The sequence below is a fragment of the Cydia fagiglandana genome, chromosome 23, assembly GCF_963556715.1.
Source record: "Cydia fagiglandana chromosome 23, ilCydFagi1.1, whole genome shotgun sequence".
In the NCBI taxonomy this organism is placed as follows: domain Eukaryota; kingdom Metazoa; phylum Arthropoda; class Insecta; order Lepidoptera; family Tortricidae; genus Cydia; species Cydia fagiglandana.
In genome coordinates, this window is record NC_085954.1 from 9,755,744 (window position 1) to 9,771,036 (window position 15,293).

General features: G+C 35.6%; 2 protein-coding genes across 3 annotated transcripts; one reads left to right on the top strand and one right to left on the bottom strand.

Moving 5' to 3' along the window:
* Positions 1-202: 202 nt before the first annotated feature.
* On the bottom strand, positions 203-3,311 carry LOC134675905 (uncharacterized). The gene is made up of 3 exons (XM_063534243.1): positions 3,078-3,311; positions 2,507-2,663; positions 203-2,150 (listed from the first exon to the last, which is right to left on the bottom strand). The coding sequence occupies exons 1-3, from the start codon at positions 3,276-3,278 to the stop codon at positions 1,909-1,911; spliced, it is 600 nt and encodes a 199-aa protein (XP_063390313.1). The 5' UTR covers positions 3,279-3,311; the 3' UTR covers positions 203-1,908.
* Positions 3,312-3,649: 338 nt separating this feature from the next.
* On the top strand, positions 3,650-14,841 carry LOC134675898 (rRNA 2'-O-methyltransferase fibrillarin). Of its 2 annotated transcripts, XR_010099818.1 has the most exons (9): positions 3,650-3,808; positions 5,770-5,937; positions 6,662-6,737; positions 7,350-7,452; positions 7,903-8,073; positions 12,066-12,187; positions 12,740-12,863; positions 13,928-14,514; positions 14,602-14,841. XR_010099818.1 is itself a non-coding variant. In XM_063534235.1 (8 exons), the coding sequence occupies exons 1-8, from the start codon at positions 3,796-3,798 to the stop codon at positions 14,096-14,098; spliced, it is 948 nt and encodes a 315-aa protein (XP_063390305.1). In that variant the 5' UTR covers positions 3,650-3,795; the 3' UTR covers positions 14,099-14,841. The 2 variants fall into 2 exon arrangements, 1 of the variants encoding a protein (XP_063390305.1); XM_063534235.1 differs by having other exon boundaries at positions 13,928-14,841.
* The last annotated feature ends 452 nt before the right edge of the window (positions 14,842-15,293 follow it).

Sequence of the window (15,293 nt, forward strand, 5' to 3'; positions counted from 1 at the left end):
TTATCGATGAATTACGTTAATAGTTCAGCGGTGTCACTCACGAATTCGAGCTAATCGTGCAGTCTAACGCAACTAGTTGCGACCAATCGCGCGCGTGATGCGAACTCATCGACCAATCGCGTTGTAGCGGTGTCGCACCGCTGTCATGCCCCATTCTTATTGCCCGTAAGCCAGTCCTGAGATATACGTCAATGGTGTAATAATTATGAATATGTATCGTTTGTTAGTTTGATTGTGATAAATGTAATAGTTATGCTTCGCCATTTATTTAGTTACTCGTAGAATCGGTTATAACAGAGCATTTCATATTTAGAATGTAAGTTATGTTAAGTAGGTATAGGTAGTGAGCAGCATAAAGTTATACTTAATGTGGTTAGCCGCTAAATAGGTAAACCTGTTGGTAAGTGATGACCGTAGCCTGTGAACGCTTGCTAATCTAAGAGATATGAACATATACTTGTAGGATTGTAGTAGATGTTGGGGTTAGGTGATTTAGTTATTGACCCGTCCGTAGTAATTGGCCTGTTTCTTACTGCTTTAATATGGAGTGGCCAAATACTATATCACTCACCCTTTATAACAAGGATAAGGCTATTAAAATTAAGGAACAAATACAAGTACCATCAACACAGGACATTTGTCGATCTCAGAACAATTATTATGAAAATATATACATTTTTAAAATACGAGTACCTATAACCATATTGCTGGTCACTACCAAATAAACGTAAAAGAAATATTTTTATAGAAGTCACAGTAAATGGTAAATATTAGTTAGGAACACATACATACATACATACATATATAGAATATGTAAAAGAAATACATGTAATATGTCACTACTTTCAAAACAACTTATCTGGTTCAATCAAAAATAAAAACTATGTATTAGATTAGATGCATACAGAGTTACTGCATTCCAACTTTGAGTAGCAATGTAAGATACGAGATTTTTAAAGTAGTGTCGAAATACAAGGATAAATGTACAGTCAAAAAATTTATTTTCTGTACCATTTCATATTGTTACTCTGACAAGGTACGAAATTATACAGAAATAAAATTCCTCGTAGGTATATATAATATTTTTGATCCTGGGCTATAACCGCGAAAATCGAAGTACGCAAATTGCGGGGATTTTTCTCTGTCACTCTAATTACGCCTTCGTTGGAGTAAAAGATAAAGATCCCCACAATTTGCGAATTTCGGTTTTAGCGGTAGTCGCTCTGTGTTGTCTGTCGTTTACATTCCACGTAAAATAAGACAATAAGGTCGTAAGGACTGTAAAGAAGGAATAAATACTTTTTCAATATAATTGTTTTATTTAAGGTCAACATATGTATTTGAATGGTATGTAAATTATATGCAGTGATATATTTATATGAAACAATAATTCCTTTTCACTTTATGGTTTGTTATTATAGTCTGTATCGACTGTATCTTTAGGTATTAAATAAAAGTAAACAATGAATTTGTACGGGTAGTTATAACATTTATTGGTTAACCAACCAAATACAAAAACGCTTGGATCAGTTACTGAACTACCTGACTTTAACCTACATTATTTGATCATGTAATGTTTTCATCTACCCTCAACTAGCTTAAGGAGCCATTTTGAGGGTAGATTATGTTTACTTTTATTTAAATACCTAAAGATACAGAGTATAGGTTGCACTATTTGCATCTCTATCATCTCATTCCGCAGTATGTCAAATCGACGCATCGATGCAACGCAATAACAAACTATTAACAAACCTTGAAGTCATGAAGTGGTTTCCAAAATGTCTGCGAAAATATTAGTACAGTCAGTACTAATATTTATTACTACATTGCCCGCTTAGCAACTCTACTGCTGACTGTACAAATCTGGCTTCAGTGCAAGTTAAGGCGATTTCGCCATTTTTGAATACGTTAATTTGAATGTAAAATATCATCCGCCGGTTTACTAATACTAATATTACTAAATTTAACTTCCAACCCTTCCCTTTGCGGCGTGCATGCCATGGGTCCAACAAAATACTTGCTGGCTGTAGGAAACGGGCAAAGTCTGAGTAAAGTCCAAATTTGGTTGTCTATGGAATATTTGACACATACAGCGTCGCGGAGGCGGGTGAGGCGGAGGTAGAATTTGTTGGGGTTGCCAGGAAATATGCCTGAAAAAAATTAGCGAAATTGTGAAATTTGAAGTTTTGTATAACTCAAGAGTCTGTGTGGAAAAAGAAGAGTCGTCGTAGAATGTATTGGATCTCATACATTTCAAAACTCTTCTCTATCCGCACAGAGTCTACAAGTTCGACGTAATCTTTTTGTGAGTTTAAGTTACTTTTACGTGAGTCCATGACTTCAAAATCATCATAGGTAAATATAGTCTGGCAAGAAAACTTTGTTGGGATCGGGTAGTTATTTTAAACGTCAAACTTCTATGAAATTATGACATATAAATAACACTTGCACTGCGTATGCTATCAAAATTGTTGCAGACTTTTCTTAGTCTAACTCTAACACATACCAGTAGCCCAGTCCGAAACTCCATTGGTAAGGACGCTTCCGATCATAGGCTGCCCGTCGTTATACTCGATACCAGCCTTTAACCAATGGTGCTCATCTATGTAGATCATGAGACCCGCTTGATCGTAGAGAGTTTTGAAATTTGCTTCGACGCAAACCTGAAACGAGTGCAGTTTAGGATACGTGCAAACTGTAAGGTGCATAACAAAATTAGCAAAGAAAAACTTGTATTTCTCATACACCGTTCAAGGTGCCTTTCTGTACGCAGGTTGTTTAAAAAATACCGCTATAAAAACAATTGTTGCCAATATTTTGTAATAATAAAAAATCAGAAAATCACTAATTGAGACTTGAGACACCATGAAATATACCTATTTAAAAAGTAATACTGTTTTTGTGAAGTATTTAACATTTATTTTCAATAAACAAATTTCACTAAAATGTTAGAGTGGGCGAGATGTGGGGAGAAAGTAAACCTCGTGTAGGACCACTCCTTTAGATTAATAGTGGCAGAGGAAAAGAAAGCTAACGCCTATTAAAATAAATATGGTTTACTGTATTAATTACTGTACCTCCAAAGTGAAGTCATCTTTTATTTCCACTCCATACAGATGTCCAGTATTAAAAGCGAAACCGTAAAAAGTTTTCTGCCAAAAGTCAGTTTTATTATCAGTAGAAAATTCGAGCACGTCCTTGTTAGCTTTCCAGTGTTTCGGTTCATTGAGCCATTTGAAATCGGTAAACGAAACCTTACTAAAAGTGGATGCCTCCATTATAGATCACTAAAGATTACTGGAGTTTACATATTAGAACATTTATATTTATATGAACCAGGGGGTAACGTAATAAACAAGTACGTGGCAGGAAACGGACAGCAGAATTAGATCAGCATGAAAGTGATTGGTCCTTGTTTATCAACGATTGTTAGTTTCAAGTATTTATATAGAAAATCCTTGAGATGGAGAGTTTGCTGTGCAATTTCAAGTCCTTTAGTGAAGTGATCGTTATCAACGTCGTATTTACATTCCAACTTCAGTAACTGGATTACGTAATTTCGTGAAACGAAATTTTAGCAATATTTAAGAAAGTAATATGGCAACACCAACAATGTCAAAAGTTTTTTTTACGCTCCCAACTCTACGCAGAATCAAAATGGCCTCACTTCCGTCAAGTGCACACCGGCGTCATGGGCTCGCGTGGTTTATGAAGAAAATAAAGTTTATTTTTGTGTATAGATAGTCAAAAAAGAATAAAACATTGGATTTTTAATAATAAGTTCCTGAGTTTCAAATGGGCAAACCAGGTAAGATATTTATTACATCTTCGCATTGACATGTAAGATCGATTTTTGCGTCCAGATAACTAGCACGTTTTTACGTTTATTCAGTATTTTACTGTATCAATTTATATGTTATTACACCTAAAACAGCTTATAATGAATACTTACTCTCTAACTTCGCATTAAATATGAAATATCACATGTGGTATTTTAGGTTAGGTTTGGATTATATTCGCAGCATTTGTTTGATTTTTTGTATAAAATAACCACAAGGTAGTCCACGTTGCCATTAACTTTACATCTTTATTATGATAACTGTTTAATTACGGTGTTATATTCTTTATTCGGTTATTTCTTTAACCCCACGTGTAGGCATGCTTGATAGGCGTCTCATGATCTTATCGCCCATACAAGCAAACATAACCTCGTTTTCTAGTTTCGGTACAACAAGGCAATATCCGCGAAAATCGAAGTTCGCAAATTACAGGCATCTTTGTCACTCTAATTACGCATTCATTGGAGTAAAAGCGAAATATCCACGAAATTTATGAATTTCGGTTTTCGTAGTTGCCCCTCTGATATAACACCCATGTCTACAAATGTAGTATGCATGTGGTGGTCTTAATCCAGTAATTTTAGTTCAATATTTCTTGCATTCCATAGTTATCCTGTGACATAACATTTTTTAATTTACATAATATTTTTAATACTTTTAGCCATGCTGCTTAAATTAATACAAGTATGAGAACGTGATTTAGTTCTATTTAAATTTACAGCCATTGTTGATTGAGTTCTAGTGTAGTGTCCACCAATATCATGGTATCTCACTCTCATTAAGCAAAATGTGAGACAATTTGAAATGACGTAATTTATGAATAGCCCCTTAGCTCCAGTCAAAAAAACAATACATTTTAACATGACATAATTTACCTTTAAGGCTATTCAATTAAGATCCAATTTTGCTTTCAAAGCTTTCTTTGGGCTTTAGGCACTGGTCCCACTGCGAGCTAGTAAGCTATGAGCTATCGGCTATAAACATGAACAAAAGATAATCACTCCCGTGTAAATAAAAGAGACACGGCGATATTTATAGTTACTCGCCCAGCGGTGACCTGTAAATATCGCCGTGTCTCTTTTATTTACACGGGAGTGCTTATCTTTTGTTCACGTTTATAGCCGATAGCTCATAGCTTACTAGCTCGCGGTGGGACCAGTGCCTAAAGTTTAACAATCCTTGTTATGTACATTTAGAGCTGCCATTCCTTTCCTACAGGCTTCCCGTATTTGCTCTATATTGGAGCCTTAGGGGGCTTTTGAAATGTGGTTATTGAAAGAAATGTTAAACTAAGTGTTTAGAAATAAGCCATTGTAAATTAAGGAAATGTAAACATCAGATAAAAATTACTGAATGTTTTTAATATAATAAAGCCTGAACATTTAGCACAATGTATATAAATAGGTAATGCATTTAGCTGTCAACACAGTGTCATTACAATGACAAAAAAACCGGGCAAGTGCGAGTCGGACTCGCGCACGAAGGGTTCCGTACCAAAATGAAAAAAAAATTTAAAAAAAAGCAAAAAGAAAACGGTCACCCATCCAAGTACTGACCACTCCCGACGTTGCTTAACTTTGGTCAAAAATCACGTTTGTTGTATGGGAGCTCCATTTAAATCTTTATTTTATTCTGTTTTTAGTATTTGTTGTTATAGTGGCAACAAAAATACATCATCTGTGAAAATTTCAGCTGTCTAGCTATCACGGTTCGTGAGATACAGCCTGGTGACAGACAGACGGACACCGAAGTCTTAGTAATAGGGTCCCGTTTTACCCTTTGGGTACGGAACCCTAAAAATGATGATCAGTGGTCCCTCTAACCTGACCTATTCGTGAAGACTATATCCACTTACCCACTTCTGATAACCCCACTAAACCCCCCTTTCATACCCTATTCAAACATCACTACAACACCTGATACGTTTCAGAGTTCAACGGAGGCCGTGGTGGCGGCCGCGGGGGTTTCGGCGGCGGCCGGGGGCGCGGGGGCGGGGGTGGGAGGGGAGGCTTTGGAGGTCGCGGGGGCGGCGGCGGCCGCGGGGGATTCGAGAAGAGGGGCGGAGGCAGAGGGTTTGGCAGAGGAGGAGCAGGCGGTGGTAAGAATTTTTTTACATATTTTAATATGTACAGTTAGCAGCAGAAATTGCTAAGCGGGCCAGGTGTTCATAATGATTTTGACGCGACTTTATTGTTAAGAGAATAAGAGTGTATCAAGGTAATTTTGAACACCTTGCCCGCTTAGCAACTTCTGCTGCTGACTGTATGACACGAAGCTTAGTATGGCGCTGCGCTACTAAAGACTCCAGCTGCTGGTAGTGTTTAAATTTCAGTGTTCAAATTAAAAATGAACTAGTCTTTAGTTTATGGAGTGTGAATATGATGGTAATTGAGTGGAGTTGAAGATATACCATAGAAATAAACAACAGTTGGACCCTCTCCAAGTATTGACGATATTGACATCAATTATGTCACCAAACATACAATTTTGTATGTTCCAAATACTATGTCACTATCAACTATTCAGCGGAAGTCTTGAGGACCTACTGCTGAAATCGAATTGTTGCGAAATGCCTTTATCATGCATATTCGAGCATAAAAGAGTCAGATAAATGAACAAAGTTGTATGTTGAAGGTCCTCAGATGAAGCATATTAAAACATGACCTATTCATTAGGATTAGGACACAAAAGTGATGATCAGTGGTCCCTCTAACCTGACCTATTCGTGAAGACTATATCCACTTACCCACTTCTGATGCTGCGTCACCAACTTACAGCTTGCCTCATGGTCTTACCGTTCTAATATTTTCTTGTGTTGACAGGCCGCGGTCGTGGTGGCGGCGGTAGAGGAGGCGGTGGCTTCAAGGGAGGCAAGCAAGTTATCATTGAGCCACACAGGTTAGTCCTTTTTTTGTACATATGTGGTACCTATAGTTAGTTTTTTTTAGCATTAGAAAGAACTCCGCAGAAGCAAGCGTGCAGTTTTTATCAGGCTCGTTAATTGTTAATAATTATTGAATTATCTAATGTAGCATGGTCAATACATATAATTTACTTCAAATTATTGCCGCTAAAAGTGCCAGATTTAGAACCACAAGCGAACTTCTGCAAAGTTCTTTCTAATGCTAAAAAAAGCGGACTATATCTGGAGGATGTTATATTTTTTTATCTATGAATAGTATTTAAAAAAATAACCAAGCCCAAGTTTAGACATTTAAAAACTGAAAGTTATATTATCACTCCCTCTGGGCTAGAATTAAAAACACCTTGCAATAAAGATAAAATTCATGAGTTAAAAAAAGCTAATAAAATTAATTAGTTTTTTTTAGAGTTACTTGAATTGTCAATTCTCTACTTCACCCTTTAGTCTTTGAAATGATGTTTTTCTACAAAACTTTCGTTCTTCTGAAAGCGAATGCTTGAAGCAACATTTGTATCTGATCAACTGCAAATCAAATTACCAGTTGTGTTCCTTATGTTCATTTAGTTAATAAGTGTTTTTTTTAACAGACACGCTGGAGTATTCATCGCCAGAGGCAAAGAGGATGCTCTAGTCACCAGAAACCTTGTGCCGGGGTCAGAAGTTTATGGCGAAAAGAGGATATCTGTTGAGGTTTGTATACTTGTTATATTTTAAAAACTCTGAGCTGAATTTTAGTAAAGAAAGAACTGCCTTGTCCTTGTATTAATCATAAGTGTGCAATATCACTGATACATAGGTGCTGTGAAAATAGTAATAAAAATAATAAAATAGCAATTATTATGGAAGTTGTTGAAACACTACTACATAAATTGAAATTGAAATACTTTGAATTCTTATTTTTTATGGCGTGCGTCTAAAAGACATAAATACACAACATGTGTGACCTGGCTTTTCCAGATTTACGAGTGAAAATACTAATTTTCTTGCTATTTTTATCTACTAGTTGAAAATGATGATCAGTGGTCCCTCTAACCTGACCTATTCGTGAAGACTATATCCACTTACCCACTTCTGATTCTCCCACCAACCCCCACTTATTTCCCTCTACTTTACTTCCACTAACTAAGTTCTTCTTTGCAGACCGACGGAGAGAAGGTAGAATACAGAGTATGGAACCCGTTCAGGTCAAAGTTGGCAGCGGCGATCATGGGAGGTGTGGATGCTATACACATGCCTCCGGGCTCCAGGGTGCTGTATCTTGGGGCTGCTAGTGGAACTACAGTCAGTCATGTCTCCGATGTTGTTGGACCGGTGAGTTGTGATAGTTTGGTGAAATTTTATGTTTTTGAAATTCAGCAGGATTAACTTTACGAGTTGAAAAGTTTTTGATAGTAATCATTATAAGAGCAATGTATAACCATAGAAGAAGATAATACTTATGGTATTAGTGCCATGCCTTATGGGAAACGGTCGCAGAGATAGTTCAGAGCCGGAAACCGCTACCAACTTTTAGTATGTTGTTAGGCATGGCATTGGGTCTTCAAAACTGCCGGGAGACGGCGGCGCCGGCCATCTACTTCAGCGGAATGACGTCATCAAAATGACTCCCGCTTCGTTGCGAATATTGCATACTGCACCCAAATTATGCATAGCACATACACGTGTGGGGTATTAAATGAAAGCCAATTAAATAAACTATATTTTATTTATACAAAGTGTATCAAAATATGCAACAGTTTAGAAGAAATTTACAAAATAATAATAATTACGTAAAAAAATATTCGATTATTTGGGTTTTACAACCAAACCAAAAGTCGCACGATAAAGCAATGTACTACAACATTAAAGATGACTTCTCAAGCCATACACTGATATCAATAAAATCAAAATTGGACCAAATATGTGGAAATTATGCATCAAAATGTAGATATTCGCCCATACAAAGGCATAAAAGTTAAAAAAATCAAAATTGGTCATTTTCAGGATAATCCGCATAAGCTTCTAGTATGTTATTAGCAATATAACCTGGAGTCTAAAACTGCCGGGAGACCATCGCTGTTGTTCCTCAGTTACAAATAATGACGTCATATAAGTAATCACTGCCGAATTTCGTAAAATGTAAATTATAGCTATACCACGAGTCTCACATACACGTGAGTTACATGTAACGAAAGGTTATTAAATGTACTATGATTCACCTAAACATTGTTTGTAAAAAAAATGTACGGTTTCAGAGCTAGAAACAACGAAATACCACTTTTTATGGAAAAAGTAGATATGTATCAATTTTATAGCTAAACTAAAACCGTCAAAAAAAATTTGCGTATAACATTTGAAAAACTTGTTATTCAACTATATATCACAATTTAAATTTTACATTTCCGACAAAAACTGTGGAAGTTGTGGAAAAAAAACTAAAGCGCCCCAACAATTCTACCTTAATGCGCTCATATTATGCAAAGAATAGTTCTATTTATAGAGTATTAAATGAATGAACATTACATAAAATACATGAAAACGACATTTTCGAATGGAACCATAATTAAAAAAATTATAATTTACTTGATAAGTAAGCAAAATACTGTTTCTTTAAGTACCTAATCTCCTCCTTTCAAAGTCGGTTAAAATGTAGCTTTTGTGACCTGGGCTACAAAGACAAATAAATTGACACCTCATTTATCAAAATCAGTTCAGTAGTTTCATGCAAACGGTACCTACACATGCACGCATAGATAGCAAATTCTGCCGTAGTCGGACAAAAAATAAAAATTCAATAATTAGACCTTTACTATTATGGCGTGGCGTGTCTTGGCATCTAACGTTAAAACTCTCAGGCCGTAGATGTTAGCAGGCCTAGCGGGCGTCGCCTCGATGAGTTAGCAAGATGCCTTATGGAGGCTTCGAATGATCAGAGGGGTGACCTGTATTTCGGAGGATCAGAGGGAAAATTCTGCCAGCCTTCTCAGCTCAGCCTTGAAACCCTTGTACCACTCAAGATTCCACTTTTATAAGAATACCCAACTGGCGCGAAGTGGCGCAGAATAGTGCAGAGTGACGCTCTTTTGTGCCAGAGGCCAAGATCCTCTTTGCTTTGGGTCACTGAGCCAGTGATGTATGTATGTACAAGGCTAATCGAAGCTTAAATACTTATATAATTATGTATCGCATTAAGTGAACTAACTGATAGGGCATTTACCTCGATAAGACATTTTGTATTAGGCATGTACCTACTTACTGGCATGTAACTTTACATTTCTCTAATAATGTAGCGTTAGGACATGACAATAAGATTTCATATTAATATTTACCGCAACTACAGCAGGAACTGCTATCTACGTATGTAATTATGTATTTTTTACATGAAACAACTGAACTGATTTTGATAAATGTGTCAATTTATTTGTCTTTGTAGCCCAGGTCACAAAAGCCACATTTTAACCGACTTTGAAAGGAGGAGATTAGGTACTTAAAGAAACAGTATTTTGCTTACTTATCAAGTAAATAATTATTTTTTTTAATTAAGGTTCCATTTGAAAATGTCGATTTCATGTATTTTATGTAATGTTCATTCATTTATTACTCGATAAATAGAACTATTCTTTGCATAATATGAGCGCATTAAGGTAGAATTGTTGGGGCGCTTTCGTTTTTTTTCCACAACTTCCACAGTTTTTGTCGGAAATGTAAAATTTAAATTGTGATATATAGTTGAATAACTAGTTTTTCAAATGTTATACGCAAAATTTTTTTTACTGTTTTAGTTTAGCTATAAAATTGATACATATCTACTTTTTCCATAAAAAGTGGTATTTCGTTGTTTCTAGCTCTGAAACCGTACATTTTTTTTACAAACAATGTTTAGGTGAATCATAATACATTTAATAACCTTTCGTTACATGTAACTCACGTGTATGTGAGACTCGTGGTATAGCTATAATTTACATTTTACGAAATTCGGCAGTGATTATTTATATGACGTCATTATTTGTAATTGAGGAACAACAGAGATGGTCTCCCGGCAGTTTTAGACTCCAGGTCATATTGCTAATAACATACTAGAAGCTTATGCGGATTATCCTGAAAATTACCAATTTTGATTTTTTTAACTTTTATGCCTTTGTATGGGCGAATATCTACATTTTGATGCATAATTTCCACATATTTGGTCCAATTTTGATTTTATTGATATCAGTGTATGGCTTGAGAAGTCATCTTTAATGTTGTATAGTTCGTTTTTTTTAGCATTAGAAAGAACTCCACAGAAGTAAGCGTGCAGTTTTTATCAGGCTCTTTAATTGTTAATAATTATTGAATTATCTAATGTAGCACGGTCAATAGATATAATTTACTTCAAATTATTACCGCTAAAAGTGCCGGATTTGGAACCACAAGCTTACTTCTGCGAAGTTCTTTCTAATGCTAAAAAAAACGAACTATAGTACATTGCTTTATCGTCCGACTTTTGGTTTGGTTGTAAAACCCAAATAATCGAATATTTTTTTACGTAATTTTTATTATTTTGTAAATTTCTCTTAAACTGTTGCATATTTTGATACACTTTGTATAAATAAAATATAGTTTATTTAATTGGCTTTCATTTAATACCCCACACGTGTATGTGCTATGCATAATTTGGGTGCAGTATGCAATATTCGCAACGAAGCGGGAGTCATTTTGATGACGTCATTCCGCTGAAGTAGATGGCCGGCGCCGCCGTCTCCCGGCAGTTTTGGAGACCCAATGCCATGCCCAACAACATACTAAAAGTTGGTAGCGGTTTCCGGCTCTGAACTATATTCCCATAAGGCATATGACTATATAAGACATTTATTCTCATAAGAATATACATTATTCACTTAAAATGAGAATTTAAATTTAACTTAATGCTATACTTATGTATACATTTAATTTCTAAAATATGAAGGAAGTAAATGTTTTGCAAGAATTGGTTTTAATATCTGGTTTCTACTCAAATATAGTGTACATAAAGTAGTGTAAAGTGATACGAAACTTAGTCATATTCATAGCATTTATTGCAACCATAGTTTGTACCTTGTAAATGACTAATCGATTTTTTAAATATTGAGTTACAGTACAACTATGTAATTAGGTATATTATGTATTAGGTATGTTAGTATTCATCCTGCTATGATAAATTAAACTACATTCTTAAATGATGATCAGTGGTCCCTCTAACCTGACCTATTCATGAAGACTATATCCACTTACCCACTTCTGATAACCCTAAAACTTCACATAACTTCACCTTTTACTTCGCAAACTGAACCTTATTTCTATTACAGGAAGGTCTGGTGTACGCTGTGGAGTTCTCCCACCGATCCGGTCGTGATCTTATCAATGTGGCCAAGAAAAGGACTAATATTATACCTATTATTGAAGATGCGAGGCACCCGCTGAAATACAGGTTGGTTTGAGATTGAAATACAAAAAATATGTAGGAAAAAAAATATCCAAAAAAAATGCTGAAGTACAATAAAAGATTTTAGCAACAAACGGCTAAAGTAGATAGCGCTGTAATGGTGCTCCGACATTGGCTGTTATAAAAATAAATGTTATATAACATTGTGTGACAGGGACAACATAGTAAAACACTATCAATACTATCATAGTGTCCCTGTCGGCTAATGTGGGAGCACCATAATAGTTCATTACGGTACAAATGCGACAAGTAGGAAATTGGCAACGAGTGGCAAAGATACAATAATTTATTACACTTACAGTGCTGCAAATGAAAATAACAATATTAGGTTGCTTGTTTTCATTGCCAAGTCAAATGTGTTTGCCCTAAAGAGTATTTAATTATGAAAAACAATTAATATAAAATCTGACTAAATGATGATTTCGTTCTTCTAAATCTTTCATGTTGAAACATTGAACTCTCTCTCTGATTACACAACACATTTCCCATTTTCCACCACACCCCATCACCCGCACCACTAATACGTCCATATTTCAGAATGCTGGTGGGAATGGTGGACACGATATTCGCGGACGTGGCGCAGCCCGACCAGGCTAGGATCGTCAGTTTGAACGCTCAACATTTTTTGAAGAACGGAGGACATTTTGTTATTTCCATTAAGGTATGTTTATTTATATTTTAAGTCAATTTACTTATATTTTAAGTTTGAATCTTGGTAAAACCAGTTTAAACCCTATAAGATACAGACTATAGGTCTGTATCTTTAGGCATTTAAATAAAAGTAAACAAACAATTTGTACATTTTCAGGCAGTTATAACATTTATTGGTTAACCGACCAAATACAAAACCGCCTGGATCAGTCACTGTACTGAACTTTAACCTACATTATTTGGTCATGTAATGTTTTCATCTACCCTCAACTGGCGTAAGGAGCCATTTGAGGGTAGATTTTGTTTACTTTTATTTAAATATCTAAAGATACAGTGTATAGTTTCTCCTCTGCTGTGTTGGAAGATGATATAGTATTTTCCTTTGTTAAAACGGTAAATCCTTGAGCTTGCTTGCCAAAAGCAGACCTTGTGCTATTTTAACACATTCATTCCCAGCACGAGCCATACGCAACGAACGAAACCGATAGATAACACGGCAAAAACATGTAGCGAAAAGCGCCTACGAACAGAGAAACCGCTTAACTAAAATGAACTGACATTTTTAGTGCAGTCAGCCAAGAATGTGGTTAGAACCACTCATCAAAAAAAAATTAAACTGTTTATTTTTATAATAGAATTAATTAACTTAGAACGAATCTTACATATCTATCTGATTGCTAGTCGAAAAATTTTAGACCACTTTCTTGGCTGACTGTACAAAAGCTCCTGCTATGATTTGTTTTCAGTTTTGATTGGGTAGTAAATTGGATATTCTATCTAATCTGGGATATACAACACAAGCCTTCTTAAGCTTACCGTGGGGCTTAGTCAATTTGTGTAAAAATGTGCTGTAATATTTATATAAAACAGAACACAACAGATATTGTTGATGAGGATGAATCCTTGCATATAGTAATTTGATATTCAGAGAAATGTTATTATTACTTCAATCCTATGATGACAACTAAACGCTAAATCTTTCATGTTGATAAAGAACTCTCTCACTGAGGATTCCGCTCTTTCTCACCTCTTAAACTTCTCTAGTATTCCCACTAATTTTCCTTCTTTCGTCAGGCCTCCTGTATCGACTCAACGGCCAAACCCGAAGCGGTGTTCGCGGCCGAAGTGAAGAAGCTTCAAGCGGACAAACTGAAACCCCAGGAACAGTTGACCTTAGAACCCTACGAGCGGGACCATGCGGTCGTCGTCGGGGTGTTTAGACCACCGGCCAAGAAAGACAAATAGATTTTGACTATCGAAAGCTAGATTTTAAGAGTAAGGTCAATATGAAATTAAGGGAAAAACTGATGTGCCTGATTTCTTTTATGTTACATTAGATTCCATTAATTAATACAAGGTTGAAACTTGTTTGGAATTTTAACAATAATCCGCCCTTGTGTACATTCGCCATCAGATATATCGGGCCGAGGAGCTCAATAATATCTGAACACGCACTCTAACGCCTTGACAATAGAGGCGTGTTCAGATATCTGTGAGCGCCTTGACCGCTCCGATATATCTGATGGCGACTGTGCATACACATTGGAAGCTGGGTAGTTTGACTAAGATAAGTCTGCAGGATTTTGATAGCATATGCAAGTGTTATTTTAAAAGCCAAACATCTATGAAATTATTACCTATAAATAACACTTGCACAGTCTGTGCTGTCAAAATCTTAGCAGAGTTTTCGGTCTAACTTTAAAAACCTATAATGAAGTAGTTGGCACAGAATTTTAGTGACACGAAAGGTGATTTAAGCTAATATCTCCAAGCTTTACATATAGCATTCACACAATATGTAAAATTCCTTTTTCTGTAATTGAGTTGCTGTTAAAAAGATATATGAAGTTGAGTATTTGATATACTGCCGATATGTCATGTTTTAATTTAAGTATAATGTTAAGTAAGTTTTATGGACATACGTGAGATGTATGTATGTATAAGTTTTAAGAGAATGATAAAATATAAACGATGGTGCGAATGACAAATATTATTTTATTTTGTATCTTAACCAAGGGTAGGAAACTAGTGCGTTAGGGCTTTCTCGGCTCAGAATTGCTCCGAACAATTATTAGGCAAAACTTGAAGTCTCTGCGTGCATAAGATAATAACTTGAATTTAGTATATAACCCTAAATAGCGAAAAAGGATAGTGCCATACATTGATGCACTGGTCTGTTGGAGTAAGAAAAACAAATCACTCTTTAATCTATCTAAGTGCAGTGTCATGACTTTTAGCCGTGCTCACTCTCCATTTCATAATGATTATTTGCTAGACCATATACCACTCACCCGGGTTAACACAGTTAAAGATCTTGGCAAATATCAAATATCAACATTTATTCAGCAAATAGGCCACAAGGGCACTTTTACACGTCAACATTGAATTTACATAAAAGCAAAAATAATAACATCAACAATTTTATAAATTAAAACTAACA

Excerpts from the sequence above, each read along its gene's own strand:
- LOC134675905 (XM_063534243.1), bottom strand. The coding sequence starts at position 3,278 with ATGGAGGCATCCACTTTTAGTAAGGTTTCGTTTACCGATTTCAAATGG. Across the intron at positions 2,664-3,077 it reads AAGATGACTTCACTTTGGAG|GTTTGCGTCGAAGCAAATTT; the intron begins GTACAGTAATTA and ends CACTCGTTTCAG. Across the intron at positions 2,151-2,506 it reads AGTTTCGGACTGGGCTACTG|GCATATTTCCTGGCAACCCC; the intron begins GTATGTGTTAGA and ends AATTTTTTTCAG.
- LOC134675898 (XM_063534235.1), top strand. Across the intron at positions 5,938-6,661 it reads CAGAGGAGGAGCAGGCGGTG|GCCGCGGTCGTGGTGGCGGC; the intron begins GTAAGAATTTTT and ends TTGTGTTGACAG. Across the intron at positions 12,864-13,927 it reads ATTTTGTTATTTCCATTAAG|GCCTCCTGTATCGACTCAAC; the intron begins GTATGTTTATTT and ends TTCTTTCGTCAG.